The sequence below is a fragment of the Plectropomus leopardus genome, chromosome 2, assembly GCF_026936395.1.
Source record: "Plectropomus leopardus strain MGB_pleo_1.0 chromosome 2, ASM2693639v1, whole genome shotgun sequence".
NCBI lineage: Eukaryota > Metazoa > Chordata > Actinopteri > Perciformes > Serranidae > Plectropomus > Plectropomus leopardus.
Genome location: NC_142177.1, coordinates 42,883,697 through 42,910,899, shown reverse-complemented (window position 1 = coordinate 42,910,899; position 27,203 = coordinate 42,883,697). Strand labels below are relative to the sequence as shown.

The window sequence follows — 27,203 nt, the reverse complement described above, 5'->3', positions numbered from 1 at the left end:
CAACAACAACACCGACAACACAGACAACAACACCACCACCAACAACAACACAGACAACAACAACACCAACAACACAGACAACAACAACACAGACAACAACACCACCACCAACAACAACACAGACAACACCAACAACACAGACAACACCGACAACAACACCACCAACAACAACACCAACAACACAGGCAACAACACCACCAACAACACAGACAACAACAACACCAACAACAACAACAACAACACAGACAACAACACCAACAACACCAACAACAACACAGACAACAACAACACCAACAACACAGACAACAACAACAACACAGACAACAACAACACCACCAACACCAACAACACAGACAACAACACCAACAACACAGACAACAACACCAACAACACCAGCAACAACACCACCAACAACACAGACAACAACAACAACAACACCAACAACAACACAGACAACACCAACAACAACAACACAGACAACAACACCAACAACAACACAGACAACAACAACACCAATAACAACAACACAGACAACAACACCACCAACAACAACACAGACAACAACAACACCAACAACAACACAGACAACAACACCACCACCACCACCACCAACACAGACAACAACACCAACAACAACAACAACACAGACAACAACACCACCACCAACAACACCAACACAGACACCAACAACACCAACGACAACAACAACACAGACAACAACACAGACAACAACAACACCAACAACACAGACAACAATAACAACACAGACAACAACACCACCACCACCAACACAGACAACACCAACAACAACAACACAGACAACAACACCACCACCAACAACACCAACAACAACACAGACAACACAGACAACACCAACGACAACAACAACACAGACAACAACAACACCAACAACACAGACAACAACAACAACACAGACAACAACACCACCACCACCAACACAGACAACAACACCAACAACAACAACACAGACAACAACACCACCACCAACAACACAGACAACACAGACAACAACAACACCAACGACAACAACAACAACACAGACAACACCAACAACAACAACACAGACAACACCACCACCAACAACAACACAGACAACAACACCAACAACACAGGCAACAACACCACCAACAACACAGACAACAACAACACCAACAACACAGACAACAACAACACCACCACCAACAACAACACAGACAACACCAACAACACAGACAACAACACAGACATCAACAACACAGACAACAACACCAACACAGACAACAACACCAACAACAACAGACAACACCACCAACAACACAGACAACACCAACAACACAGACAACAACAACACAGACATCAACAACAACACAGACAACAACACCAACAACACAGACAACAACAACACAGACAACAACACCAACAACACAGACAATAACACCAACAACACAGACAACAACAACACCAACAACACAGACAACACAGACAATAACACCAACAACACAAACAACACAGACAATAACACCAACACAAACAACAACAACACAGACAACACCAACAACACAGACAACAACACCAACACCAACAACACAGACAACGACACAGACAACACCAACAACACTAACAACACCAGCAACACAGACACTAACAACACCAACACCAACAACACAGACGACACCACCAACAACAGACACCACTGATCAGTAAACAATGCGTCTGTCAGCTGATTGGTCAGAGTCAACATTACATCATCATAAACAAAGGTCAAAGTGCAGACATTAACCCTTTTAGAGCCTGCTTTAATATCACACTCTCTCATATCTCTGCACACAAAATGAGCTTTTCAGAATCAAGAATCAACATTTTCAAACATTCACATGATTTTCTACTTTGAGTACTTTTTTTAAACCAACATCAGACCTGAACATAAATATCAAATATTCATTTTCAGAATCTTAAACCTTTAAATGACAGAATTCTGTCATGATGCCACTATGTTTTTAGGTGAAAAAATGAATTATTTGTAAAATCTTCAGTTGATTATTTGATCAGGGTTAGGGTTCAGTTATGTGATCAGCAGTATTGATCACAGAGTGGACATAAAAACCAAGCAGACAGCCGAGATGAGATCAAAGAGACTTGAAACTTTATTAAAAAACACAAAACAGAAAATAGAAAAAAACTCTGTACAACATCCGAATCTGAGGGGGCGGGGCTTCCTCAGGGACGGGGGGGCGGTCTCATTCCGGGAGGGGGCGGTCCTAGAACAGAGCAGAGAGGTCACATGATCACACAGAGGACACCTGATGGGTCGGAGCCTGTACATCGTCTGACAGGTCGCCTGATCTGCCGCCACATTTCAGAGACTGGGGCCAATAGAGACAGAGCAGCTTTAAGCCCCACCCCCAGTGGTGCTCTGTCTCTATTGGCTCCTCAGACAGCTGACGGAAGCCTTCTCCATGGCAACAGCTTACCTCTCATTCCAGGGGGTGGCGGCCTCATGCCCGGGGGGGGCATCCCCATTGGAGCTCCTCGACCCGGCGGCATCCCCATTGGAGGGCCCATCGGGGGCCGCATGCCTGGGGGAGGGCCCATCATACCTGCAGCCAATCAGGGGACAGAACGTTAACCAACCAGCCAATCAGAGAACAGAACGTTAACCAACCAGCCAATCAGAGAACAGAACATTAACCAACCAGCCTATCAGAGGACAGAACGTTAACCCTTTGCACTCTGCAGTACAGACGCTCCTCCAGCGTTTGCGTTGAGGTTTTTTCATTTTTAATTATGTCACTTCCTGGAGATTCTTCACAGTTTTTTTTTCTAAAACCTGATTTCGATTAACAAAAGTAACTGATTCCCTGAAAAACTCCTATTAGAAAATAACGAGGCAGTTTTCATCAGATTTTACTAAAATAAAAAAACGTTCATTTTATTTACTGACTGATTCGCTCTCTAGGTTTGTTTCTCCAGACTCAAACGTCTGATTTCAACTCTTCAACTCTTCGGTTTCAGAGATCAGCTAATGAGCCAATCAAAAGCGTGTCCACTGACCTGGAGGCGGGGCTCCTCTGCCCATGGGGGGGGGGGCTCCCCGTCCCGGTGGATACTGCGTGGGCGCACCGGCAATGCTGGCTCCTGCGGCGGCGGCGGCGACCGTCCCTCGGCCCTGCGGCGTCATCACCTACAGACACACAGGAAGCCATCATCACCTGAACACACACACCTGACACCCAGCAGCTGCTGTCACCATGGTTACCTGCTGCGAAGGACCGCCCACTCCTCTGACCGGCCCCGCCAGTCCGGCCGGAGCTTGAGGCATTGGCGCTCCCGCAGGGACGCCGCGACCTGCCGCACGGCCAACACCTGGACCGCCAGCCACGCCCGCCAATGGGACCCGGGCGATCCCAGTCTGAGGGAGGGGTCAGAGAGACAGGGGGGTCAGCGCGTTATAGTTCAGAGTAAATCCCGACAGGTATTGTCCGGACAGCATCACTCACATCTTTAGGGGGTGGGCCCTCCACCGTCATGGAGACCAGGTTCTCCCCCCTCAGCAGAACCAGACCCAGAACCCTCTTCTCCTCGCGCTCCGGCTGCTTCGAGTTCTTCGGCCTAAACAACAACAAAACTTTATTAACAGCGAAAACACAAACGGCAGGGTGAGACTCCCGCCAACCTTCGACCTGCTGTCGACCCTCAGGTGACCTTCGACCTACTTGATCTTCCTGAACTCGTCGCAGTCGCACAGGATGAGGTTCATGTGTTTGTCGAAGGCCTTGAAGGTGCCGATGAAGATGCGTCCGTCCTGCAGGATGCACCTCATCCTGAAGTCGATGTGCTGCAGCATCTTACTGCTCTTCCCCACCGTCTGAGGACCAATCACAGACCGCCGTCACTGTGACGTCATCGCCACGCACACACGTCACTGTGATGTCACCACAATGCACACACGTCACTGTGATGTCATCACAATGCACACACGTCACTGTGATGTCATCACAATGCACACACGTCACTGTGATGTCATCACCACGCACACACGTCACTGATGTCATCGCCACGCACACACGTCACTGTGATGTCATCACCACGCACACACGTCACTGTGATGTCATCACCACGCACACACGTCACTGATGTCATCACATGCCTCAGAATCAATCAGATTATTAATGAGTTCAATCGATCATTAGCGATCAGCTGACTCTCAATTAACATTAACACTACCCCCCTAACTGAACCGGTGACCGGCCCGGTGACTGAACCGGTGACCGCCCCGGTAGCTGAGCCGGTCACCGGACCGGCTCCGGTAAACTGCCGCTTCACACCGGCCGGAACCTCTTCATCGCATCGGGAGCTAACGGCTAACAGTTAGCGGTCGGTTCCGGTAAATTACCGACTTCTCGAGGACGGACCGAGGCGGTGAACGGTGGAGATAAACAGATGATTGATTACTGATCTGATTACTGATCGGTTGAACGGCCTGAGCACGCGCGGAACCGCCGCTCCGCACCGACGCTCCGCCGACGTTTCTTCAGTTTCCCGCCGCTCCGGATCCGTCCGGTGAACCGGACAAATACCGCGGTGTGAACGGCGGACGGCGCGCGGACAGCGTGTCCGGTAAACACTCACCATGTTCGCGGTTCTGATGGCTCCGATTCAACCGGATTCACCGAACAAACCAAAGCACCGGAGCCGGTCTCCCGCCAGGCCTTTATTACTGCTACACACAGGAAGTGACGCAGCACGACTCCTCCTGCCCAAACAACAGCAGCACCAGAGTTCCTACCGGACCAAAGTTCCGCTTCAAAGATTAACGTCAAAGTATCATTTATTATTATTATTATTATTATTATTATTATTATTATTATTATTATTATCATTATTATTATTATTATTATTATTATTATTATTATCATTATTATTATCATTATTTTTATTGTTGTTGTTATATACAGCAGTTTATACTTATACTTCTGTCTTATTATTAATCAAATAAAATGTCTCTTTTTACAACTTTATTCACAAACATTTAAAGCACAAAGTTCCATATCAGAAAAAACAACGATCAAAAAAACGTATTCACTGAATAAATGCTGTAGTGTTTATTAGGGCTTATACGCTGTTTTTCCAGGATTTTTCCAGGACTTTTCCAGGACCAAATGTTAAAGAGCATAAATTCTCTGAAATAACCAACAATATTCCCCATTGGTTCTTTTTTAATTACTATATAGTAACTTTTTTAAATAGCTATATATCATTTAAAAAAATAATGAATTCAGAACAGGATTTTAACTGAATATTTAAAAATAACTTGGGGACTGTTTGTTATTTATGAGAAAAGAGGGGGCCACCAAGGGGGGATGTCAAATCCTTTCTTAAACCCTGTGGAGGGACTGAGGTTTTATTTTAGCTTTGGGGTGGTTTTACAAAACTTTTAAAACAAATCGCTAAAATAAATAAATAAATAAATCATAGACATTTAAAAGAAGATAGAAATGTCAACAAATGTTTAAAGAAATAAAATGGGCAAAATGTTTTACATTAATAAAAAGGCCAACATTTTTTAATTAAAAAAGTCAAAACTTTAAGAAAAAAAACAGCAAATTTATCAAAGAAAATATGTCAAGAAATGTCAAAAGAAATAAAAGCAAAAAAGCAAAACATTTTTAAATTAAAAAGAAAGCAGCACAAACAAAAATTTTTTTATTTTTTTTTAAAGAAAACAAAAATCGGCCAAAAAAAATTAATAATTAGAGAATAAAAAAGAAACAATCACCAAAACTTTTCTAAACCTGCCGCAAGTTTCTTTAAAATCAGCCACATTTAACACGCCTCCTCCTCTCCGCCCCCTCAGAAATAACTAACAGTCCCTAAATAAAATAAATAAAACAGAAACAGATTTAACACGCCTCCTCCTCTCTGCCCCTCAGAAATAACTAACAGTCCCTAAATAAAATAAATAAAACAGAAACAGATTTAACACGCCTCCTCCTCTCCGCCCCTCAGAAATAACTAACAGTCCCTAAATAAAATAAATAAAACAGAAACAGATTTAACACGCCTCCTCCTCTCCGCTCCCTCAGAAATAACTAACAGTAGAAACAGATCAGATCAGCTGATCAATGACAGAATCAATTCGTTTGTGTTTATATTTATATTTAATGAGTTTCTGATGATCGATCCGTGTTTCTGTCCTGAGCGCGCTCCTCTCCCAGGTCATTGATCAGGTCATTGATCGTTGTTATCGATCCTCTCTGCTGTCTATCATCAGTTGGAGATTTCCCGTCATCCCGCTGCAGGCCGGTTGCCATGGTAACCCGTGCTCCCGCTGCCGGCCGCGCGCCGCAGTGAGCAGCAGAGAGACGGTGAGTCACCGACAGCAGCTCCGGTCAACTACCGACAACCACCAACCAGCAACCGGCGACCAGCGACTGACCGACCGGAGACTCACCGACAGACGGCCCGTTAGCTCCCGTTAGCATCCTGCTGCAGCTGCGGAAGCGCGCGACCCTCACCGACTGTTAATGAGGCTGATGACGTCACATCAGACACAACCAGCAACGGCAACCACCGCAGTGTTGCTTCAGCCTGAGAGACAACAGCAGCCACTGCAACGACATCTACAGCAACTACATCTGTAGCAGCCTGCAGCAACTACAGCAACCAGACTGTTGCTGCAGCGTTGCTTTCATCTGAAAGAGACTCCAGACCTGCAGCGACCACAGCAACTACATCTATAGCAACCTGCAGCAACCACAGCAACGGAACCTATAACAAACAGCATGTTAATGTTTAGTATCTGCATGTTGTTGCAACCCTAAAGCTTCAAGGACTACAGCAACTGTATCTGTAGCAACAGAACCTGCAGCAACTTGTAAATGAACTGTTGTTGTTTAAAAACCACCATGTTGCTTCAGCCTGAGGAAACTACAGCAACTGAACCTACAGCAACTGTTTTTATGGCAACAGAGGGTGCAGCAATTTGTTAATAGAATGTTGCTATTTTTTGAGCAGCATGTTGCTTCAGCCTGAGGGGAACTCCAGCAACCAGCAACCAAACTGTTGATGTCACTGTGTTGCTTCAGTGCCACGCAGCAGCAACGCAAACTGCAGCTACATCTACAGCAACCATCAACTCGTCCAGCAGGTGAGCAGCAACGCACAGTCACAGCAATGATGTCACAGCCATAGTGATGATGTCACAGCAATGATGTCACAGCTCTAGTGATGTCACAGCAATGATGTCACAGCTCTAGTGATGATGTCACAGCCGTAGTGATGATGTCACAGCTGTAGTGATGATGTCACAGCCGTATTGATGATGTTACAGCAATGATGTCACAGCCGTAGTGATGATGTCACAGCCGTAGTGTTGATGTCACAGCCGTATTGATGATGTCACAGCAATGATGTCACAGCCGTAGTGATGATGTCACAGCCGTAGTGATGATGTCACAGTCTCTGAATCAGTCTAAATCTGAGGTTTGGTCTGCAGTTGGTTTGAGGAACTAAAATCATCAGCTGATCGCTCATGTGATCTGACTCATCTGATTGGCTCAATGGAGGTTCAGCCACAGGTAGCGCTGTTGCCATAGCAACATCCCACAGCATCCCCAGTGTCCCCTCCCCCATTACATAACAGCTGCAGTCTATAAATACATCGCAGAGTGTGTGTGTGTGTGTTTGTGTGTGTGTGTGTGTGTGTTTCTGAGGATGCTCAGTATCTTTACATCATCAGTAAACCAGTTTTCTAAATCTATGGAGACAGTACCTGCTGATGGACCGTCTGTCTCTGTCTGTCTCTGTCTGTCTCTCTGCAGATGGGCATCCTCTCAGACTGTCACACTGAACAGCTGATCTGCCGTCAGGTAAACCAGCCAATCAGATGAGGCTTCAGTTTTCGGTTGCCGATGGTTTTGGTGACATCCCCGGGAGTTTGACGGTTTTTAACTGTTTGTCTTCCAGTCAGCTGACAGCCTCAGGCTGAGTTAAGCCCCACCCACCTCTGGCCCTGCGTCCATTGAAGGCGACAGCCAATAGGATGAGCCAGCTGAAGGAGGCGGAGCCTGGCCGGGAGATGGAGGCCAAGGTTAGGTCTCTATAGATCTATTAAAATAAGGAGATACCAGACTAAAGATGGTGCCTGTTCATTCCAGAGGAGCTGCTTCACTGCTGCATCAAAGTTTCTGTCCTCTGGGTTACCACCCATCAGCTCCGCCCATCAGCCCCGCCCATCACCCCCACCCATCAGCTCCGCCCATCACCCCCACCCATCAGCTCCGCCCATCAGCCCCGCCCATCACCCCCCCCCATCAGCTCCACCCATCAGCTCCGCCCATCACCCCCACCCATCAGCTCCGCCCATCAGCCCCGCCCATCAGCTCCGCCCACCAGCTCCGCCCACCTACCTCCGCCCATCAGCTCCGTCCATCAGCTCCCACTCGCCTCGAACACTTTACCTCGCGATGACATCACAGAGTTTTAAATCTCAGAAAATAAAATTCAGAAAACAAAGAGTCATGATTTACCTTTCGCCAAGTCCCACCCCTCAACTCAGATCAATCAATCAAAACACAGCAGCGTCCAGCTCCGACAGGGGCCCAGCGACTTCTCAGCTTGGATTTTCAGCTGAACGTTGAAGCATGTCAAGTAACAATGAGACTTGTTAACAGGAGAGGTTTGAAAAGAATCAACGTTTTTTCTCTGGTCCTAAATTTCTCCCTGAAAAGCGTGAGGTTATTACAGTAAACACACGGACCTGCTTTAAAGGAACAGTGGTGGGAACCAGACAAACTGAACCGACATTCAACCGGCTCTGTGTTGTCTCAGCGTGTGAAGATGAACCGGCTCTGTGTCGTCTCAGCGTGTGAAGATGAACCGGCTCTGTGTCGTCTCAGCGTGTGAAGATGAACCGGCTCTGTGTCGTCTCAGCGTGTGAAGATGAACCGGCTCTGTGTCGTCTCAGCGTGTGAAGATGAACCGGCTCTGTGTCGTCTCAGCGTGTGAAGATGAACCGGCTCTGTGTCGTCTCAGTGTGTGAAGATAAGCAGTGTTCACACCCGTCTGGAGGTCAAACCGCGCTCATCTGCAGATGACAGAGCCGGTTGAAAATCATCGTAGCTCCCCTTCACTGTTCCTGCAGGGTAGCTTGGTCCTTATTTATGTTAGCTAACCCTTCACTTTCCAGGGTGTGATTTGGGAATTTAAACAAGTGACAAAAGTTTATTCCCTTCCTCTGTGGGTAACAAGTATCACTGTTACACAATGTTTAACTACAATGAGTCTCAAATCCATCCGTCCTCTGCGTTCCATCAGCGTGTTCCTCTGAGAACTTCAGATCCAGACGTCCAATGAAAATCCTTCATCCGCTTTAAAGATCAGAGTCCAATAACCAAAATCTAAAGTGACATGACAGTCAAAAGTAGCCGTTGGAGAAGTTTGATGGAAAACTGTGTTGTTGTGGTGCGTTCAGGTGCAGACCTGGGCTCAGTGTCTGTTTTTTAACCCCTTGTTGTTGTGGTGCGTTCAGGTGCAGACCTGGGCTCAGTCTCTGGTTTACACTCTGGAGGAACTCGAGTGTAAGATCTGCTACAACCGCTACGACACTCGCAGCAGGAAACCCAAACTGCTGGGCTGTCTGCATCGAGTCTGCGCCAAGTGTCTAAAGAAAATGGTTGATATGGGTGAGTTCACCTGTCAGGTAAACTGCTGCTGTCACAGCATATCCACCTGTTTCCCATCAGCCAGCAGACTGCCCTCAGCGCGACGACACAGAGCTGGATGACATCATGTCCGTGTGATGCTGGTCATGTGACTCTGACATCACCTTTTTTGTCATGTGACTGTTCTGATTGGTTTTCAGGTGAGTCCTCGCCGTCCGTCATCAGCTGTCCCTTCTGTCGCCATGAGACACACGTCCCAGACGAGGAGGTGAGACACCACTTACCAGGAGGAGACACTGCTCTGACTGGACACCCTGAGCTCACGCTGTCGTCCTCTCTCTGTCCTCCCGTCTCTGTCCTCCTCTCTCCGTACTCCCATCTCTGTCCCAACATCTCTGTCCTCCCGTCTCTGTCCCCCTGTCTCTGTCCTCCCATCTCTGTCCTCCTCAGGTGTGGCTGATGGAGGATGACCGACACATCCTGGCTGTTCTGTCGTGTCAGGACCGAGCACGGCGAGGAGAAGCAGGAGGAGCAGGAGGAGCAGGGGGGGAAGTGGTGCTGAGTCCCAATAGTCTGACCGGTAATATAACAAAAAATAATCAGGGTTTGGACAGTCATGAAAAACCTGGAAAGTCCTGGGATTTTGTTTGGCTAAGCTGTTGAATAACGCACGATGTGCTGCCGGAAATGTGAAAATCCAACCATGATTTCTGTTTTTGTGTTTTTGGGCTGAGAAATGTTGTCACTTTGAAAGGCATGTTTTTTTAAAAATGCACTTGAATTTAAAAAAATGAATGAATGATTGAATGACTTAATAAATAACCTGCAAGAATTTCTTAAAAATGTTCCCAACATATTTTAAAGAAAAAAATTCCCTTTTTTTTAAAGTGTCATTTCCTGACTGGAACATTAAGCTCCTCCCTCTCTGCTGTCAGGTAGCAGCGGTGTTGGCGTGGAGTCGTCCCACCGCTCCTCAGACTGCCTGGTCATCACCATCATGGAGCTCCCGGAGGAGTCTCCGTCCTCGGACTCACTGAGCATGCTCAATGTGGTGGGTCTGTACCGCCCCCCCAGCCTGGACTCACTGCCCTGCAACCTGCCCGCCCACAAGTGTCGCGCCTGGACGTCACGAAGCTTCCCCCGCTGCCTGCTGGGAGCACTCTGTCTGGTCAGTATGCTAACACCAGTCAGAAACCAGTCACACCAGCACCAGTCAGAAACCAGTCACATCTGTCAGAAACCAGTCGCACCAGTCCCATCGGGTGTGGTTGTGTGTGTGTTGCAGGTGTACTTCAGCTCGCTGCCTCTGGGGATCTACCTGCTGATGATCGGTCAGCTGTGGCTCGGCGTGGTCCTGGTGAGTCTGGTTCCCTCCACGCTGCTGCTGCTCGTCCTCTACGGCTTCTGTCAGTGTCTCTGCCATGAGCTCATGGAGGCGCTTGCCGCTCGCACGCACACGCTGCCGTGACCACGACACGCTGCTGGGACTACTACGCTCGCTGCCATGACAACGATCATCTTGTGATGCTCCACAGTCAGAACAGAATCACTCACCTGTAGACTGACCTGTCACACTCTGACTCACGTTTCCACTTTGTCCCCGCCCCTCTCCGGATACCAGCATTAACCCCACCCCTCATGAGGCCACAGCTAATCAGAGGACCTGCTGATGAAATCATCACTGATGATGTTTCACTGTGAAGGTTTGTGTTTGTCGCCTCCTGCTGGACGTACTGCGGATTTTACATTCACCTGTCAGCTGATGTCACAGGACACCTGGCAGCCAATCAGAGCGGATGTGTGTCTGGGGGCTGAACCACTGAACTACAGACACGTCAGAAACAAAACATGTTTAAAACCTGTCTGTAAATAAATCCTCTGATTCTGTCTTTATAGAGAGCCATTGATTGGACGTGATGATGATGATTTTGATGAAGATGATGATGGTGATGGAGATGATGATGATAGTGATGAAGATGGTGTTGTGATGGTGATGATGATGATGTAGGTGGTGATGAAGATGATGGTGATGATGATGATAATGATGGTGATGATGACGATGATAATGATGGTGATGATGATGCTGATGATGGTGATGATGATGATGATGATGATGATAATGATGGTGACGATGATAATGATGGTGATGATGATGCTGATGATGGTGATGATGATGACGATGATGATGATGATGATGGTGATGATGATGCTGCTGATGATGATGATGATGGTGATGATGATGCTGATGATGATGATGGTGATGATGATGATGTAGGTGGTGATGAAGATGATGGTGATGATGATGCTGCTGATGATGATGATGATGGTGGTGATGATGATGCTGATGATGATGATGGTGATGATGATGATGTAGGTGGTGATGAAGATGATGGTGATGATGATGATAATGATGGTGATGATGATGCTGATGATGGTGATGATGATGGTGATGATGATGATGATGTGATGATGGTGATGATGATGATGATGATGGTAATGGTGATGATTATGATGATGGTGATGATGACGATGATAATGATGGTGATGATGATGGTGATGATGATGATGGTGATGGTGATGATGATGATGATTATGTGATGATGGTGATGATGATGGTGATAATGATGATGATGATGGTGATGATGATGATGGTGATGATGATGGTGATGATGATGATGATGGTGATGATGATGATGATGATGATGGTGATGATGGTGATGATGATGATGGTGATGATGATGATGATGATGGTGATGATGATGATGATGATGATGGTGATGATGGTGATGATGATGATGGTGATGATGATGATGATGATGGTAATGGTGATGATTATGATGATGGTGATGGTGGTGATGATGGTGATGATGATGATGATGGTGGTGATGATGGTGATGGTGATGAAGATTCCTCTCATTGTAATCAGGAGCGTGAGGTCGTCCTCTGAGTCATTGTGTTAGCCGTAGGGTTCACCATGGCAACAGTGATGGACGGAAACGTTGCCCTGAGCTAGTATCTAGGTGACATGATGCAGTCTACCTGCACAGGTGAAGCACTGAGAAAGAGGTTTGTCTGCCAGGCAGAGCTGAGGGTGAAACAGAGCGTCTCCTGGGAGGAGCTCAGCTGCCGTTAATTAAAAACCCCGCCGACCCCCGAGAGCAGAAGAAGAGTGTTTATAGAAACCTGCCCGACACCACAGAAGAAGAAGCAGAGGACGGTGGATGGAGTGGTGACCAGCAGCAGGTAGGACTGCAGACATTTAAACATTTAAATCAATAAAACTTCATGTCACAGTCATTAAAAACTCATTGAATTTCAGACATTTAATTGATCATGTTTATAAATGCTTCAGTTGTGTTATTGATTGATTATCAGATTCACTGAAGTTTCACGGATCTGTCCGTGGAGACTACACGTCAAAGAATTAATTTATTCATGAATTCACTTTTATATTTTAATTTATATATTAAGTTTGGTCCATTTTCACAAAGGCAGGCTCATGCAGAGGTTGTCGGATGTAGGTTGGATGTTTGTCAGATGTAGATCGGATGTTTGTCAGACGTTGATTGGATGTTTGTTGGATGTTGGTTGGATGTAGATCGGATGTTTGTCAGACGTTGATTGGATGTTTGTTGGATGTTGGTTGGATGTTTGTCAGATGTTGGTTGGATGCTTTTCAGATGTTTGTTGGATGATTGTCAAATGTTTGTTGGATGATTGTCAAATGTTGGTTGGATGTTTGTCAGATGTTTCTTGTATGTCAGATGTTTGTTGGATGATGGTTGGAAGTTTGTTGGATGTTTGTCAGATGTTGGTTGGATGATTGTTGGATGTTTGTCAGATGTTGGTTGGATGTTTGTTGGATGATTGTTGGATGTTTGTCAGATCTTGTTGGATGATTGTTGGATGTTTGTCAGATGTTGGTTGGATGATTGTTGGATGTTTGTCAGATGTTGGTTGGATAATTGTTGGATGTTTTTTCAGATGATTGTTGGATGTTGGTTGGATGCTTTTCAGATGTTTGTTGGATGATTGTCAAATGTTTGTTGGATGTTTGTCAGATGTTGGTTGGATGCTTGTCAGATGTTTGTTGGATGATTGTCAAATGTTGGTTGAATGTTTGTCAGATGTTTCTTGTATGTCCAATTTTGGTTGGATGTTTGTCAGATGTTGGTTGGGTGTTTGTCAGATGTTGGTTGGATGATTGTTGGATGTTTGGCAGATGTTGGTTGGATGTTTGTCAGATGTTTCTTGTATGTCAGATGTTTCTTGTATGTCAGATGTTTGTTGGATGATGGTTGGAAGTTTGTTGGATGTTTGTCAGATGTTGGTTGGATGATTGTTGGATGTTTGTCAGATGTTGGTTGGATGTTTGTTGGATGATTGTTGGATGTTTGTCAGATCTTGTTGGATGATTGTTGGATGTTTGTCAGATGTTGGTTGGATGATTGTTGGATGTTTTTTCAGATGATTGTTGGATGTTTGTTGGATGTTGGTTGGATGCTTTTCAGATGTTTGTTGGATGATTGTCAAATGTTGGTTGGATGTTTGTCAGATGTTGGTTGGATGCTTGTCAGATGTTTGTTGGATGATTGTCAAATGTTGGTTGGATGTTTGTCAGATGTTTCTTGTATGTCAGATGTTGGTTGGATGTTTGTCAGATGTTGGTTGGATGTTTGTCAGATGTTGGTTGGATGATTGTTGGATGTTTGGCAGATGTTGGTTGGATGTTTGTTGGATGATTGTTGGATGTTTATCAGATGTTGGTTCTATGTTTGTCAGATGTTGGTTGGATGATTGTTGGATGTTTGGCAGATGTTGGTTGGATGGTTGTTGGAAGACTTGGATGTTTATCAGATGTTGGTTCTATGTTTGTCAGATGTTGGTTGGGTGATTGTTGGATGTTTGTTAGATGATTGTTGGATGTTTGTTGGATGATGGTTGGAAGTTTGTTGGATGTTTGCCAGATGTTGGTTGGATGATTGTTGGATGTTTGTCAGATGTTGGTTGGATGTTTGTTGGATGATTGTTGGATGTTTGTCAGATCTTGGTTGGATGATTGTTGGATGTTTGTCAGATGTTGGTTGGATGATTGTTGGATGTTTTTTCAGATGATTGTTGGATGTTGGTTGGATGCTTTTCAGATGTTTGTTGGATGATTGTCAAATGTTGGTTGGATGTTTGTCAGATGTTTCTTGTATGTCAGATGTTTGTTGGATGTTTGTCAGATGTTGGTTGGATGTTTGTCAGATGTTGGTTGGATGTTTGTTGGATGATTGTTGGATGTTTGTTGGATGTTTGTCAGATGTTGGTTGGATGATTGTTGGATGTTTGTCAGATGTTGGTTGGATGATTGTTGGATGTTTGTCAGATCTTGTTGGATGATTGTTGGATGTTTGTCAGATGTTGGTTGGATGATTGTTGGATGTTTTCAGATGATTGTTGGATGTTGGTTGGATGCTTTTCAGATGTTTGTTGGATGATTGTCAAATGTTGGTTGGATGTTTGTCAGATGTTTCTTGTATGTCAGATGTTTGTTGGATGTTTGGCAGATGTTGGTTGGATGTTTGGCAGATGTTGGTTGGATGTTTGGCAGATGTTGGTTGGATGTTTGTTGGATGATTGTTGGATGTTTGTTGGATGTTTATCAGATGTTGGTTCTATGTTTGTCAGATGTTGGTTGGATGATTGTTGGATGTTGGTTGGATGATTGTTGGATGTTTTTTCAGATGATTGTTGGATGTTTGTTGGATGTTGGTTGGATGCTTTTCAGATGTTTGTTGGATGATTGTCAAATGTTGGTTGGATGTTTGTCATATGTTGGTTGGATGCTTGTCAGATGTTTGTTGGATGATTGTCAAATGTTGGTTGAATGTTTGTCAGATGTTTCTTGTATGTCAGATTTTGGTTGGATGTTTGTCAGATGTTGGTTGGGTGTTTGTCAGATGTTGGTTGGATGATTGTTGGATGTTTGGCAGATGTTGGTTGGATGTTTGTCAGATGTTTCTTGTATGTCAGATGTTTCTTGTATGTCAGATGTTTGTTGGATGATGGTTGGATGATTGTTGGATGTTTGTCAGATGTTGGTTGGATGTTTGTTGGATGATTGTTGGATGTTTGTCAGATCTTGGTTGGATGATTGTTGGATGTTTGTCAGATGTTGGTTGGATGTTTTTGAGATGTTGGTTGGATGATTGTTGGATGTTTGGCAGATGTTGGTTGGATGTTTGTCAGATGTTTCTTGGATGATTGTCAAATGTTGGTTGGATGTTTGTCAGATGTTGGTTGGATGCTTGTCAGATGTTTGTTGGATGATTGTCAAATGTTGGTTGGATGTTTGTCAGATGTTTCTTGTATGTCAGATGTTGGTTGGATGTTTGTCAGATGTTGGTTGGGTGTTTGTCAGATGTTGGTTGGATGATTGTTGGATGTTTGGCAGATGTTGGTTGGATGTTTGTTGGATGATTGTTGGATGTTTATCAGATGTTGGTTCTATGTTTGTCAGATGTTGGTTGGATGATTGTTGGATGTTTGGCAGATGTTGGTTGGATGGTTGTTGGAAGACTGTTGGATGTTTATCAGATGTTGGTTCTATGTTTGTCAGATGTTGGTTGGGTGATTGTTGGATGTTTGTTAGATGATTGTTGGATGTTTGTTGGATGATGGTTGGAAGTTTTGTTGGATGTTTGCCAGATGTTGGTTGGATGATTGTTGGATGTTTGTCAGATGTTGGTTGGATGTTTGTTGGATGATTGTTGGATGTTTGTCAGATGTTGGTTGGATGATTGTTGGATGTTTGTCAGATGTTGGTTGGATGATTGTTGGATGTTTTTTCAGATGATTGTTGGATGTTGGTTGGATGCTTTTCAGATGTTTGTTGGATGATTGTCAAATGTTGGTTGGATGTTTGTCAGATGTTTCTTGTATGTCAGATGTTTGTTGGATGTTTGTCAGATGTTGGTTGGATGTTTGTTAGATGATTGTTGGATGTTTGTTGGATGATGGTTGGAAGTTTGTTGGATGTTTGCCAGATGTTGGTTGGATGATTGTTGGATGTTTGTCAGATGTTGGTTGGATGATTGTTGGATGTTTGTCAGATCTTGGTTGGATGATTGTTGGATGTTTGTCAGATGTTGGTTGGATGATTGTTGGATGTTTTTTCAGATGATTGTTGGATGTTGGTTGGATGCTTTTCAGATGTTTGTTGGATGATTGTCAAATGTTGGTTGGATGTTTGTCAGATGTTTCTTGTATGTCAGATGTTTGTTGGATGTTTGGCAGATGTTGGTTGGATGTTTGGCAGATGTTGGTTGGATGTTTGGCAGATGTTGGTTGGATGTTTGTTGGATGATTGTTGGATGTTTGTTGGATGTTTATCAGATGTTGGTTCTATGTTTGTCAGATGTTGGTTGGATGATTGTTGGATGTTGGTTGGATGATTGTTGGATGTTTTTTCAGATGATTGTTGGATGTTTGTTGGATGTTGGTTGGATGCTTTTCAGATGTTTGTTGGATGATTGTCAAATGTTGGTTGGATGTTTGTCATATGTTGGTTGGATGCTTGTCAGATGTTTGTTGGATGATTGTCAAATGTTGGTTGAATGTTTGTCAGATGTTTCTTGTATGTCAGATTTTGGTTGGATGTTTGTCAGATGTTGGTTGGGTGTTTGTCAGATGTTGGTTGGATGATTGTTGGATGTTTGGCAGATGTTGGTTGGATGTTTGTCAGATGTTTCTTGTATGTCAGATGTTTCTTGTATGTCAGATGTTTGTTGGATGATGGTTGGATGATTGTTGGATGTTTGTCAGATGTTGGTTGGATGTTTGTTGGATGATTGTTGGATGTTTGTTAGTTGTTTGTTTGATGATTGTTGGATGTTTGTCAGATGTTGGTTGGATGTTTTTGAGATGTTGGTTGGATGATTGTTGGATGTTTGGCAGATGTTGGTTGGATGTTTGTCAGATGTTTCTTGGATGATTGTCAAATGTTGGTTGGATGTTTGTCAGATGTTGGTTGGATGCTTGTCAGATGTTTGTTGGATGATTGTCAAATGTTGGTTGGATGTTTGTCAGATGTTTCTTGTATGTCAGATGTTGGTTGGATGTTTGTCAGATGTTGGTTGGGTGTTTGTCAGATGTTGGTTGGATGATTGTTGGATGTTTGGCAGATGTTGGTTGGATGTTTGTTGGATGATTGTTGGATGTTTATCAGATGTTGGTTCTATGTTTGTCAGATGTTGGTTGGATGATTGTTGGATGTTTGGCAGATGTTGGTTGGATGGTTGTTGGAAGACTGTTGGATGTTTATCAGATGTTGGTTCTATGTTTGTCAGATGTTGGTTGGGTGATTGTTGGATGTTTGTTAGATGATTGTTGGATGTTTGTTGGATGATGGTTGGAAGTTTTGTTGGATGTTTGCCAGATGTTGGTTGGATGATTGTTGGATGTTTGTCAGATGTTGGTTGGATGTTTGTTGGATGCTTGTTGGATGTTTGTCAGATGTTGGTTGGATGATTGTTGGATGTTTGTCAGATGTTGGTTGGATGATTGTTGGATGTTTTTTCAGATGATTGTTGGATGTTGGTTGGATGCTTTTCAGATGTTTGTTGGATGATTGTCAAATGTTGGTTGGATGTTTGTCAGATGTTTCTTGTATGTCAGATGTTTGTTGGATGTTTGTCAGATGTTGGTTGGATGTTTGTTAGATGATTGTTGGATGTTTGTTGGATGATGGTTGGAAGTTTGTTGGATGTTTGCCAGATGTTGGTTGGATGATTGTTGGATGTTTGTCAGATGTTGGTTGGATGATTGTTGGATGTTTGTCAGATCTTGGTTGGATGATTGTTGGATGTTTGTCAGATGTTGGTTGGATGATTGTTGGATGTTTTTCAGATGATTGTTGGATGTTGGTTGGATGCTTTTCAGATGTTTGTTGGATGATTGTCAAATGTTGGTTGGATGTTTGTCAGATGTTTCTTGTATGTCAGATGTTTGTTGGATGTTTGGCAGATGTTGGTTGGATGTTTGGCAGATGTTGGTTGGATGTTTGGCAGATGTTGGTTGGATGTTTGTTGGATGATTGTTGGATGTTTGTTGGATGTTTATCAGATGTTGGTTCTATGTTTGTCAGATGTTGGTTGGATGATTGTTGGATGTTGGTTGGATGATTGTTGGATGTTTTTTCAGATGATTGTTGGATGTTTGTTGGATGTTGGTTGGATGCTTTTCAGATGTTTGTTGGATGATTGTCAAATGTTGGTTGGATGTTTGTCATATGTTGGTTGGATGCTTGTCAGATGTTTGTTGGATGATTGTCAAATGTTGGTTGAATGTTTGTCAGATGTTTCTTGTATGTCAGATTTTGGTTGGATGTTTGTCAGATGTTGGTTGGGTGTTTGTCAGATGTTGGTTGGATGATTGTTGGATGTTTGGCAGATGTTGGTTGGATGTTTGTCAGATGTTTCTTGTATGTCAGATGTTTCTTGTATGTCAGATGTTTGTTGGATGATGGTTGGATGATTGTTGGATGTTTGTCAGATGTTGGTTGGATGTTTGTTGGATGATTGTTGGATGTTTGTCAGATCTTGGTTGGATGATTGTTGGATGTTTGTCAGATGTTGGTTGGATGTTTTTGAGATGTTGGTTGGATGATTGTTGGATGTTTGTCAGATTTTGGTCTGATGATTGTTGGATGTTTTTTCAGATGATTGTTGGATGTTTTTCAGATGTTTGTTGGATGATTATTGGATGTTTGTCAGATGTTAGTTGGATGTTAATCAGATGTTGGTTGGATGATATTTGGATGTTTGTCAGATGTTGGTTGGTTGATTGTTGGATGTTTTTTCAGATGATTGTTGGATGTTTTTCAGATGTTGGTTGGATGCTTGTCAGATGTTTGTTGGATGATTGTCAAATGTTGGTTGGATGTTTGTCAGATGTTTCTTGTATTTCAGATGTTTGTTGGATGATGGTTGGAAGTTTGTTGGACGTTTGTCAGATGTTGGTTGGATGATTGTTGGATGTTTATCAGATGTTGGTTCTATGTTTGTCAGATGTTGGTTGGATGATTGTTGGATGTTTGTTAGATGATTGTTGGATGTTTTTAGATTTGGGTTGGATGATTGTTGGATGTTTGTCAGATGTTGGTTGGATGTTTGGCAGATGTTGGTTGGGTGATTGTTGGATGTTTGTTAGATGATTGTTGGATGTTTGTTGGATGATGGTTGGAAGTTTGTTGGATGTTTGCCAGATGTTGGTTGGATGATTGTTGGATGTTTGTCAGATGTTGGTTGGATGTTTGTTGGATGATTGTTGGATGTTTGTCAGATCTTGGTTGGATGATTGTTGGATGTTTGTCAGATGTTGGTTGGATGATTGTTGGATGTTTTTTCAGATGATTGTTGGATGTTGGTTGGATGCTTTTCAGATGTTTGTTGGATGATTGTCAAATGTTGGTTGGATGTTTGTCAGATGTTTCTTGTATGTCAGATGTTTGTTGGATGTTTGTCAGATGTTGGTTGGATGTTTGGCAGATGTTGGTTGGATGTTTGTTGGATGTTTGTTGGATGTTTATCAGATGTTGGTTCTATGTTTGTCAGATGTTGGTTGGATGATTGTTGGATGTTGGTTGGATGATTGTTGGATGTTTTTTCAGATGATTGTTGGATGTTTGTTGGATGTTGGTTGGATGCTTTTCAGATGTTTGTTGGATGATTGTCAAATGTTGGTTGGATGTTTGTCATATGTTGGTTGGATGCTTGTCAGATGTTTGTTGGATGATTGTCAAATGTTGGTTGAATGTTTGTCAGATGTTTCTTGTATGTCAGATTTTGGTTGGATGTTTGTCAGATGTTGGTTGGGTGTTTGTCAGATGTTGGTTGGATGATTGTTGGATGTTTGGCAGATGTTGGTTGGATGTTTGTCAGATGTTTCTTGTATGTCAGATGTTTGTTGGATGATGGTTGGAAGTTTGTTGGATGTTTGTCAGATGTTGGTTGGATGATTGTTGGATGTTTGTCAGATGTTGGTTGGATGTTTGTTGGATGATTGTTGGATGTTTGTCAGATCTTGGTTGGATGATTGTTGGATGTTTGTCAGATGTTGGTTGGATGATTGTTGGATGTTTTTTCAGATGATTGTTGGATGTTTGTTGGATGTTGGTTGGATGCTTTTCAGATGTTTCTTGGATGATTGTCAAATGTTGGTTGGATGTTTGTCAGATGTTGGTTGGATGCTTGTCAGATGTTTGTTGGATGATTGTCAAATGTTGGTTGGATGTTTGTCAGATGTTTCTTGTATTTTAGATGTTTGTTGGATGATGGTTGGAAGTTTGTTGGACGTTTGTCAGATGTTGGTTGGATGATTGTTGGATGTTTATCAGATGTTGGTTCTATGTTTGTCAGATGTTGGTTGGATGATTGTTGGATGTTTGTTAGATGATTGTTGGATGTTTTTAGATTTGGGTTGGATGATTGTTGGATGTTTGTCAGATGTTGGTTGGATGTTGGATGTTTTTCAGATGTTGGTTGGATGATTGTTGGATGTTTGGCAGATTTTGGTTGGATGATATTTGGATGTTTGGCAGATGTTGGTTGGATGTTGGATGTTTTTCAGATGTTGGTTGGATGATTGTTGGATGTTTGTCAGATGTTTGTTGGATGTTGGTTGGATGCTTTTCAGATGTTTGTTGGATGATTGTCAAATGTTGGTTGGATGTTTGTCAGATGTTTCTTGTATGTCAGATGTTTGTTGGATGATGGTTGGAAGTTTGTTGGACGTTTGTCAGATGTTGGTTGGATGATTGTTGGATGTTTATCAGATGTTGGTTCTATGTTTGTCAGATGTTGGTTGGATGATTGTTGGATGTTTGTTAGATGATTGTTGGATGTTTTTTAGGTTTGGGTTGGATGATTGTTGGATGTTTGTCAGATGTTGGTTGGATGTTGGATGTTTTTCAGATGTTGGTTGGATGATTGTTGGATGTTTGGCAGATTTTGGTTGGATGATATTTGGATGTTTGGCAGATGTTGGTTGGTTGATTGTTGGATGTTTTTTCAAATGATTGTTGGATGTTTTTCAGATGTTGGTTGGATGATTGTTGGATGTTTTTCAGATTTTGGTTGGATGATTGTTGGATGTTTGTCAGATGTTGGTTGGATGATTGTTGGATGTTTTTCAGATGATTGTTGGATTTTTTCAGATGTTGGTTGGATGATTGTTGGATGTTCGTCAGATGTTGGTTGGATGTTTATCAGATGTTGGTTGGATGATTGTTGGATGTTTGTCAGATGTTGGTTGGATGTTTTTGAGATGTTGGTTGGATGATTGTTGGATGTTTGTCAGATTTTGGTCTGATGATTGTTGGATGTTTTTTCAGATGATTGTTGGATGTTTTTCAGATGTTTGTTGGATGATTATTGGATGTTTGTCAGATGTTAGTTGGATGTTTATCAGATGTTGGTTGGATGATATTTGGATGTTTGTCAGATGTTGGTTGGTTGATTGTTGGATGTTTTTTCAGATGATTGTTGGATGTTTTTCAGATGTTGGTTGGATGATTGTTGGATGTTTGTCAGATTTTGGTTGGATGATTGTTGGATGTTTGTCAGATTTTGGTTGGATGATTGTTGGATGTTTGTCAGATTTTGGTTGGATGATTGTTGGATGTTTGTCAGATGTTGGTTGGATGATTGTTGGATGTTTTTCAGAGGATTGTTGGATGTTTTTCAGATGTTGGTTGGATGATTGTTGGATGTTCGTCAGATATTTGTTGGATGTTTATCAGATGTTGGTTGGATGATTGTTGGATGTTTGTCAAATGTTGGTTGGATGATTGTTGGATGTTTGTCAGATGTTGGTCAGATGATTGTTGGATGTTTGTTGGATGTTTATCAGATGTTGGTTGGATGATTGTTGGATGTTGGTTGGATGATTGTTGGATGTTTGTCAGATGTTGGTTGGATAATTGTTGGATGTTTGTCAGATGTTGGTCGGATGATTGTGGGATGTTGGTTGGATGTTTGTCAGATGTTGGTTGGATGTTGGATGTTTGTCAGATGTTTGTTGGATGTTTATCAGATGTTGGTTGGATGATTGTTGGATGTTTGTCAGATGTTGGTTGGATGATTGTCAGATGTTGGTCAGATGATTGTGGGATGTTTGTTGGATGTTTGTCAGATGTTGGTTGGATGATTGTTGGATGTTTGTCAGATCTTGGTTGGATGATTGTTGGATGTTTGTCAGATGTTGGTTGGATGATTGTTGGATGTTTTTTCAGATGATTGTTGGATGTTGGTTGGATGCTTTTCAGATGTTTGTTGGATGATTGTCAAATGTTGGTTGGATGTTTGTCAGATGTTTCTTGTATGTCAGATGTTTGTTGGATGTTTGGCAGATGTTGGTTGGATGTTTGGCAGATGTTGGTTGGATGTTTGGCAGATGTTGGTTGGATGTTTGTTGGATGATTGTTGGATGTTTGTTGGATGTTTATCAGATGTTGGTTCTATGTTTGTCAGATGTTGGTTGGATGATTGTTGGATGTTGGTTGGATGATTGTTGGATGTTTTTTCAGATGATTGTTGGATGTTTGTTGGATGTTGGTTGGATGCTTTTCAGATGTTTGTTGGATGATTGTCAAATGTTGGTTGGATGTTTGTCATATGTTGGTTGGATGCTTGTCAGATGTTTGTTGGATGATTGTCAAATGTTGGTTGAATGTTTGTCAGATGTTTCTTGTATGTCAGATTTTGGTTGGATGTTTGTCAGATGTTGGTTGGGTGTTTGTCAGATGTTGGTTGGATGATTGTTGGATGTTTGGCAGATGTTGGTTGGATGTTTGTCAGATGTTTCTTGTATGTCAGATGTTTCTTGTATGTCAGATGTTTGTTGGATGATGGTTGGATGATTGTTGGATGTTTGTCAGATGTTGGTTGGATGTTTGTTGGATGATTGTTGGATGTTTGTCAGATCTTGGTTGGATGATTGTTGGATGTTTGTCAGATGTTGGTTGGATGTTTTTGAGATGTTGGTTGGATGATTGTTGGATGTTTGGCAGATGTTGGTTGGATGTTTGTCAGATGTTTCTTGGATGATTGTCAAATGTTGGTTGGATGTTTGTCAGATGTTGGTTGGATGCTTGTCAGATGTTTGTTGGATGATTGTCAAATGTTGGTTGGATGTTTGTCAGATGTTTCTTGTATGTCAGATGTTGGTTGGATGTTTGTCAGATGTTGGTTGGGTGTTTGTCAGATGTTGGTTGGATGATTGTTGGATGTTTGGCAGATGTTGGTTGGATGTTTGTTGGATGATTGTTGGATGTTTATCAGATGTTGGTTCTATGTCAGATGTTGGTTGGATGATTGTTGGATGTTTGGCAGATGTTGGTTGGATGGTTGTTGGAAGACTGTTGGATGTTTATCAGATGTTGGTTCTATGTTTGTCAGATGTTGGTTGGGTGATTGTTGGATGTTTGTTAGATGATTGTTGGATGTTTGTTGGATGATGGTTGGAAGTTTTGTTGGATGTTTGCCAGATGTTGGTTGGATGATTGTTGGATGTTTGTCAGATGTTGGTTGGATGTTTGTTGGATGATTGTTGGATGTTTGTCAGATCTTGGTTGGATGATTGTTGGATGTTTGTCAGATGTTGGTTGGATGATTGTTGGATGTTTTTTCAGATGATTGTTGGATGTTGGTTGGATGCTTTTCAGATGTTTGTTGGATGATTGTCAAATGTTGGTTGGATGTTTGTCAGATGTTTCTTGTATGTCAGATGTTTGTTGGATGTTTGTCAGATGTTGGTTGGATGTTTGTTAGATGATTGTTGGATGTTTGTTGGATGATGGTTGGAAGTTTGTTGGATGTTTGCCAGATGTTGGTTGGATGATTGTTGGATGTTTGTCAGATGTTGGTTGGATGATTGTTGGATGTTTGTCAGATCTTGGTTGGATGATTGTTGGATGTTTGTCAGATGTTGGTTGGATGATTGTTGGATGTTTTTTCAGATGATTGTTGGATGTTGGTTGGATGCTTTTCAGATGTTTGTTGGATGATTGTCAAATGTTGGTTGGATGTTTGTCAGATGTTTCTTGTATGTCAGATGTTTGTTGGATGTTTGGCAGATGTTGGTTGGATGTTTGTTGGATGCTAGTCCGTCCTTCACCTGTCTCCGCCCTTCTGCAGGTGGGTGATGACATCATGAGTCGGTGGCGGTGGTCAGTGGACGAGCTGGCGTTGCGGCGGCGGCAGCAGGTGGAGTGTGAGCGCGCTCAGGAGGCCCTCAGCCGGGTCACTTCCTGTTTCCAGCAGCTGGCGGCGTCTCTCGGCAGCGCGGCGGACTGTAACTTTCTGAGGGACGAGATGGACGAGACGAGAGCGCTCGCTCACCGCATCTGCAGCGGTACACACACCTGTCCACAGAGACACAGACACACCTGTCCACAGAGACACCTGTCCACAGAGACACCTGTCCACAGAGACACAGACACACCTCACCACAGAGACACAGACACACCTGTCCACAGAGACACAGACACACCTGTCCACAGAGACACCTGTCCACAGAGACACCTGTCCACAGAGACACAGACACACCTGTCCACAGAGACACAGACACACCTGTCCACAGAGACACCTGTTCACAGACACAGACACACCTATCCACAGAGACACAGACACACCTGTCCACAGAGACACAGACACACCTGTCCACAGAGACACAGACACACCTGTCCACAGAGACACCTGTCCACAGAGACAAAGACACACCTGTCCACAGAGACACATGTCCACACACCTGTCCTCCTGAACATCTTCCTGTTTGTGTCTCACCTGTTTGTCTCCCTGTCTGTTTCACCTGTCTGTCTCATCTTTCTGTCTTTCTCTCTCTGTCTGTCTCAGCTGTCTGTCTCTCTGTCTGTCTCAGCTGTCTGTCTCTCTGTCTGCCTCACTATTCTGTCTTTCTCTCTCTGTCTGTCTCACCATTCTGTCTCTCTGTCTATCTGTCTCACCTTTCTGTCTCTGTCTGTCCCTGCCTGTCTCTCTGCAGGTCTGTCTCGCCGTCTGGTGCATCTCCTGTCAGACGGTGACTCTTTCCCCTCAGGTTTGGAGGACAGACAGGTGTCTGAGCGTCTCTGGGTCCTCTTCCTGTCAGCGTTAGAGAACTTCCTGTCTGACCTGCGTAAGGCCTGCGACCTGATTGGACAGTTCCCTCTGACGCAGCGCTGCGACCGACACTCATTGGTCAACACAGGTCAGCTGATGGCGTTAACTTCCTATCTGTGCTGCTCTGTGATTGGCTGAGCCACTGTCCTTCCTCACCTGTCCCTCCTCATCTGTCCTTCCTCACCTGTCTCTCCTCACCCATCCCTCCTCACCTGTCCCTCCTCACCTGTCCCTCCTCACCTGTCCCTCCTCACCTGTCTCCCCTCACCTGTCTCTCCTCACCCATCCCTCCTCACCTGTCTCCCCTCACCTGTCTCTCTTCACCTGAGCCTCTTCATCTGTGTCTCCTTACCTGTCCATCAGGGACTCTCAGCATCTCTATCTTCTCCCACACCTGGAACCACCTGGAACATTTTGATTCTCTGTACCTTTCTTTGTGGATTGATATTCCTTAAAGACTCGGAGACCTTGATTCAGGATCCAGAATCTGATCCGGGATCCAGGATTCAGGATCAGACGTCTGGTTTGTTTTGACAATGTAAAGAGTTTGACTGACCTGGAACCTGTCCGTCTGTCTCTCGTGTCTTCAGGATGTGTCGATGGCGTGGTGGGTGTGGCTGCTCGGGTGGCGTCCGTCCAGGCGCCATGGATTTCCCTGGAGGACGAGCCGAGTCCTGATCTGACTAATCACATTGTAGGACTGGAGACCATGCTGAGTGAGATGCAGCTGAGGGTGAGTCAGAGCCAGAGGGTACACATCCTGAGAGGGGACACCTCCTGAGAGGGGACACCTCCTGTGGGGGGACACCTTCTGAGAGGGGAACCCTCCTTCAGGGGGACACCTTCTTAGAGGGTACACTTCCTGCAGGGGACACCTCATGTCCCTGGCTGTGTCCTGTGTGAACATGTCTCCGCAGGTCCCGGTGGCGTTCTGGTCGGTGGAGGCGACACAGCCTGCGTGGGTGGAGGCAGGTGGAGACCTGGATGACCTGGAGGACAACCTGGAGGACCTGATGGAGGTGGAGGTCATCTCCAACAACAACAGCAACAAGACGGTGGCGTGCTGCCAGCCGGCGTGCTGGGGCTGCGTCGGGTAGAGGGGCAAAGTCCTGAGGACGGACTCACAGGAAGGTGTCCCGGGACGCCGACATCACGTCTCACAGCAGATTACTGCGAGTTGATCAGCAATTAAATTTAATCTGAGAGAATTAATGTAAACTGAGATTAAATCTAATGAGAGATTAAATTTAATCTGAGATTAAATCAAATCCAAAAATGTCTGAAAATAAATGTTTTAAAAAGTCATTTTAAGAGTGAGTCGTCACTTTTTTACCAGATCAACACACCTGTCAATACACACACACACACACACACACACACA

At 43.7% G+C, this 27,203-nt stretch overlaps 3 protein-coding genes and 1 long non-coding RNA gene across 4 annotated transcripts; 2 read left to right on the top strand and 2 right to left on the bottom strand.

Annotated features, from left to right (window-relative positions):
• Nucleotides 1-2,121: 2,121 nt before the first annotated feature.
• snrpb (small nuclear ribonucleoprotein polypeptides B and B1) lies at nucleotides 2,122-4,771 on the bottom strand. Its single transcript, XM_088071276.1, has 7 exons — nucleotides 4,630-4,771; nucleotides 3,714-3,865; nucleotides 3,498-3,609; nucleotides 3,257-3,409; nucleotides 3,052-3,181; nucleotides 2,472-2,597; nucleotides 2,122-2,258 (listed from the first exon to the last, which is right to left on the bottom strand). The coding sequence occupies exons 1-7, from the start codon at nucleotides 4,630-4,632 to the stop codon at nucleotides 2,218-2,220; spliced, it is 717 nt and encodes a 238-aa protein (XP_087927402.1). The 5' UTR covers nucleotides 4,633-4,771; the 3' UTR covers nucleotides 2,122-2,217.
• Nucleotides 4,772-5,045: 274 nt separating this feature from the next.
• On the top strand, nucleotides 5,046-11,561 carry LOC121938268 (E3 ubiquitin-protein ligase RNF182). The gene is made up of 8 exons (XM_088071259.1): nucleotides 5,046-7,147; nucleotides 7,821-7,868; nucleotides 7,966-8,089; nucleotides 9,530-9,683; nucleotides 9,863-9,930; nucleotides 10,113-10,242; nucleotides 10,598-10,830; nucleotides 10,948-11,561. Exons 3-8 carry the CDS (start codon nucleotides 8,042-8,044, stop codon nucleotides 11,128-11,130), a joined length of 816 nt encoding a protein of 271 aa, XP_087927385.1. The 5' UTR covers nucleotides 5,046-7,147; nucleotides 7,821-7,868; nucleotides 7,966-8,041; the 3' UTR covers nucleotides 11,131-11,561.
• On the bottom strand, nucleotides 8,076-9,466 carry LOC148190309 (uncharacterized). Its single transcript, XR_015775221.1, has 3 exons — nucleotides 8,759-9,466; nucleotides 8,529-8,628; nucleotides 8,076-8,106 (listed from the first exon to the last, which is right to left on the bottom strand). It is a non-coding gene; the product is annotated as an uncharacterized LOC148190309 (long non-coding RNA).
• A 901-nt stretch (nucleotides 11,562-12,462) lies between the features above and the next one.
• LOC121965340 (regulator of G protein signaling 9-binding protein) lies at nucleotides 12,463-27,127 on the top strand. Its single transcript, XM_088071267.1, has 5 exons — nucleotides 12,463-12,905; nucleotides 24,842-25,058; nucleotides 25,707-25,910; nucleotides 26,413-26,555; nucleotides 26,740-27,127. Exons 2-5 carry the CDS (start codon nucleotides 24,857-24,859, stop codon nucleotides 26,917-26,919), a joined length of 729 nt encoding a protein of 242 aa, XP_087927393.1. The 5' UTR covers nucleotides 12,463-12,905; nucleotides 24,842-24,856; the 3' UTR covers nucleotides 26,920-27,127.
• The last annotated feature ends 76 nt before the right edge of the window (nucleotides 27,128-27,203 follow it).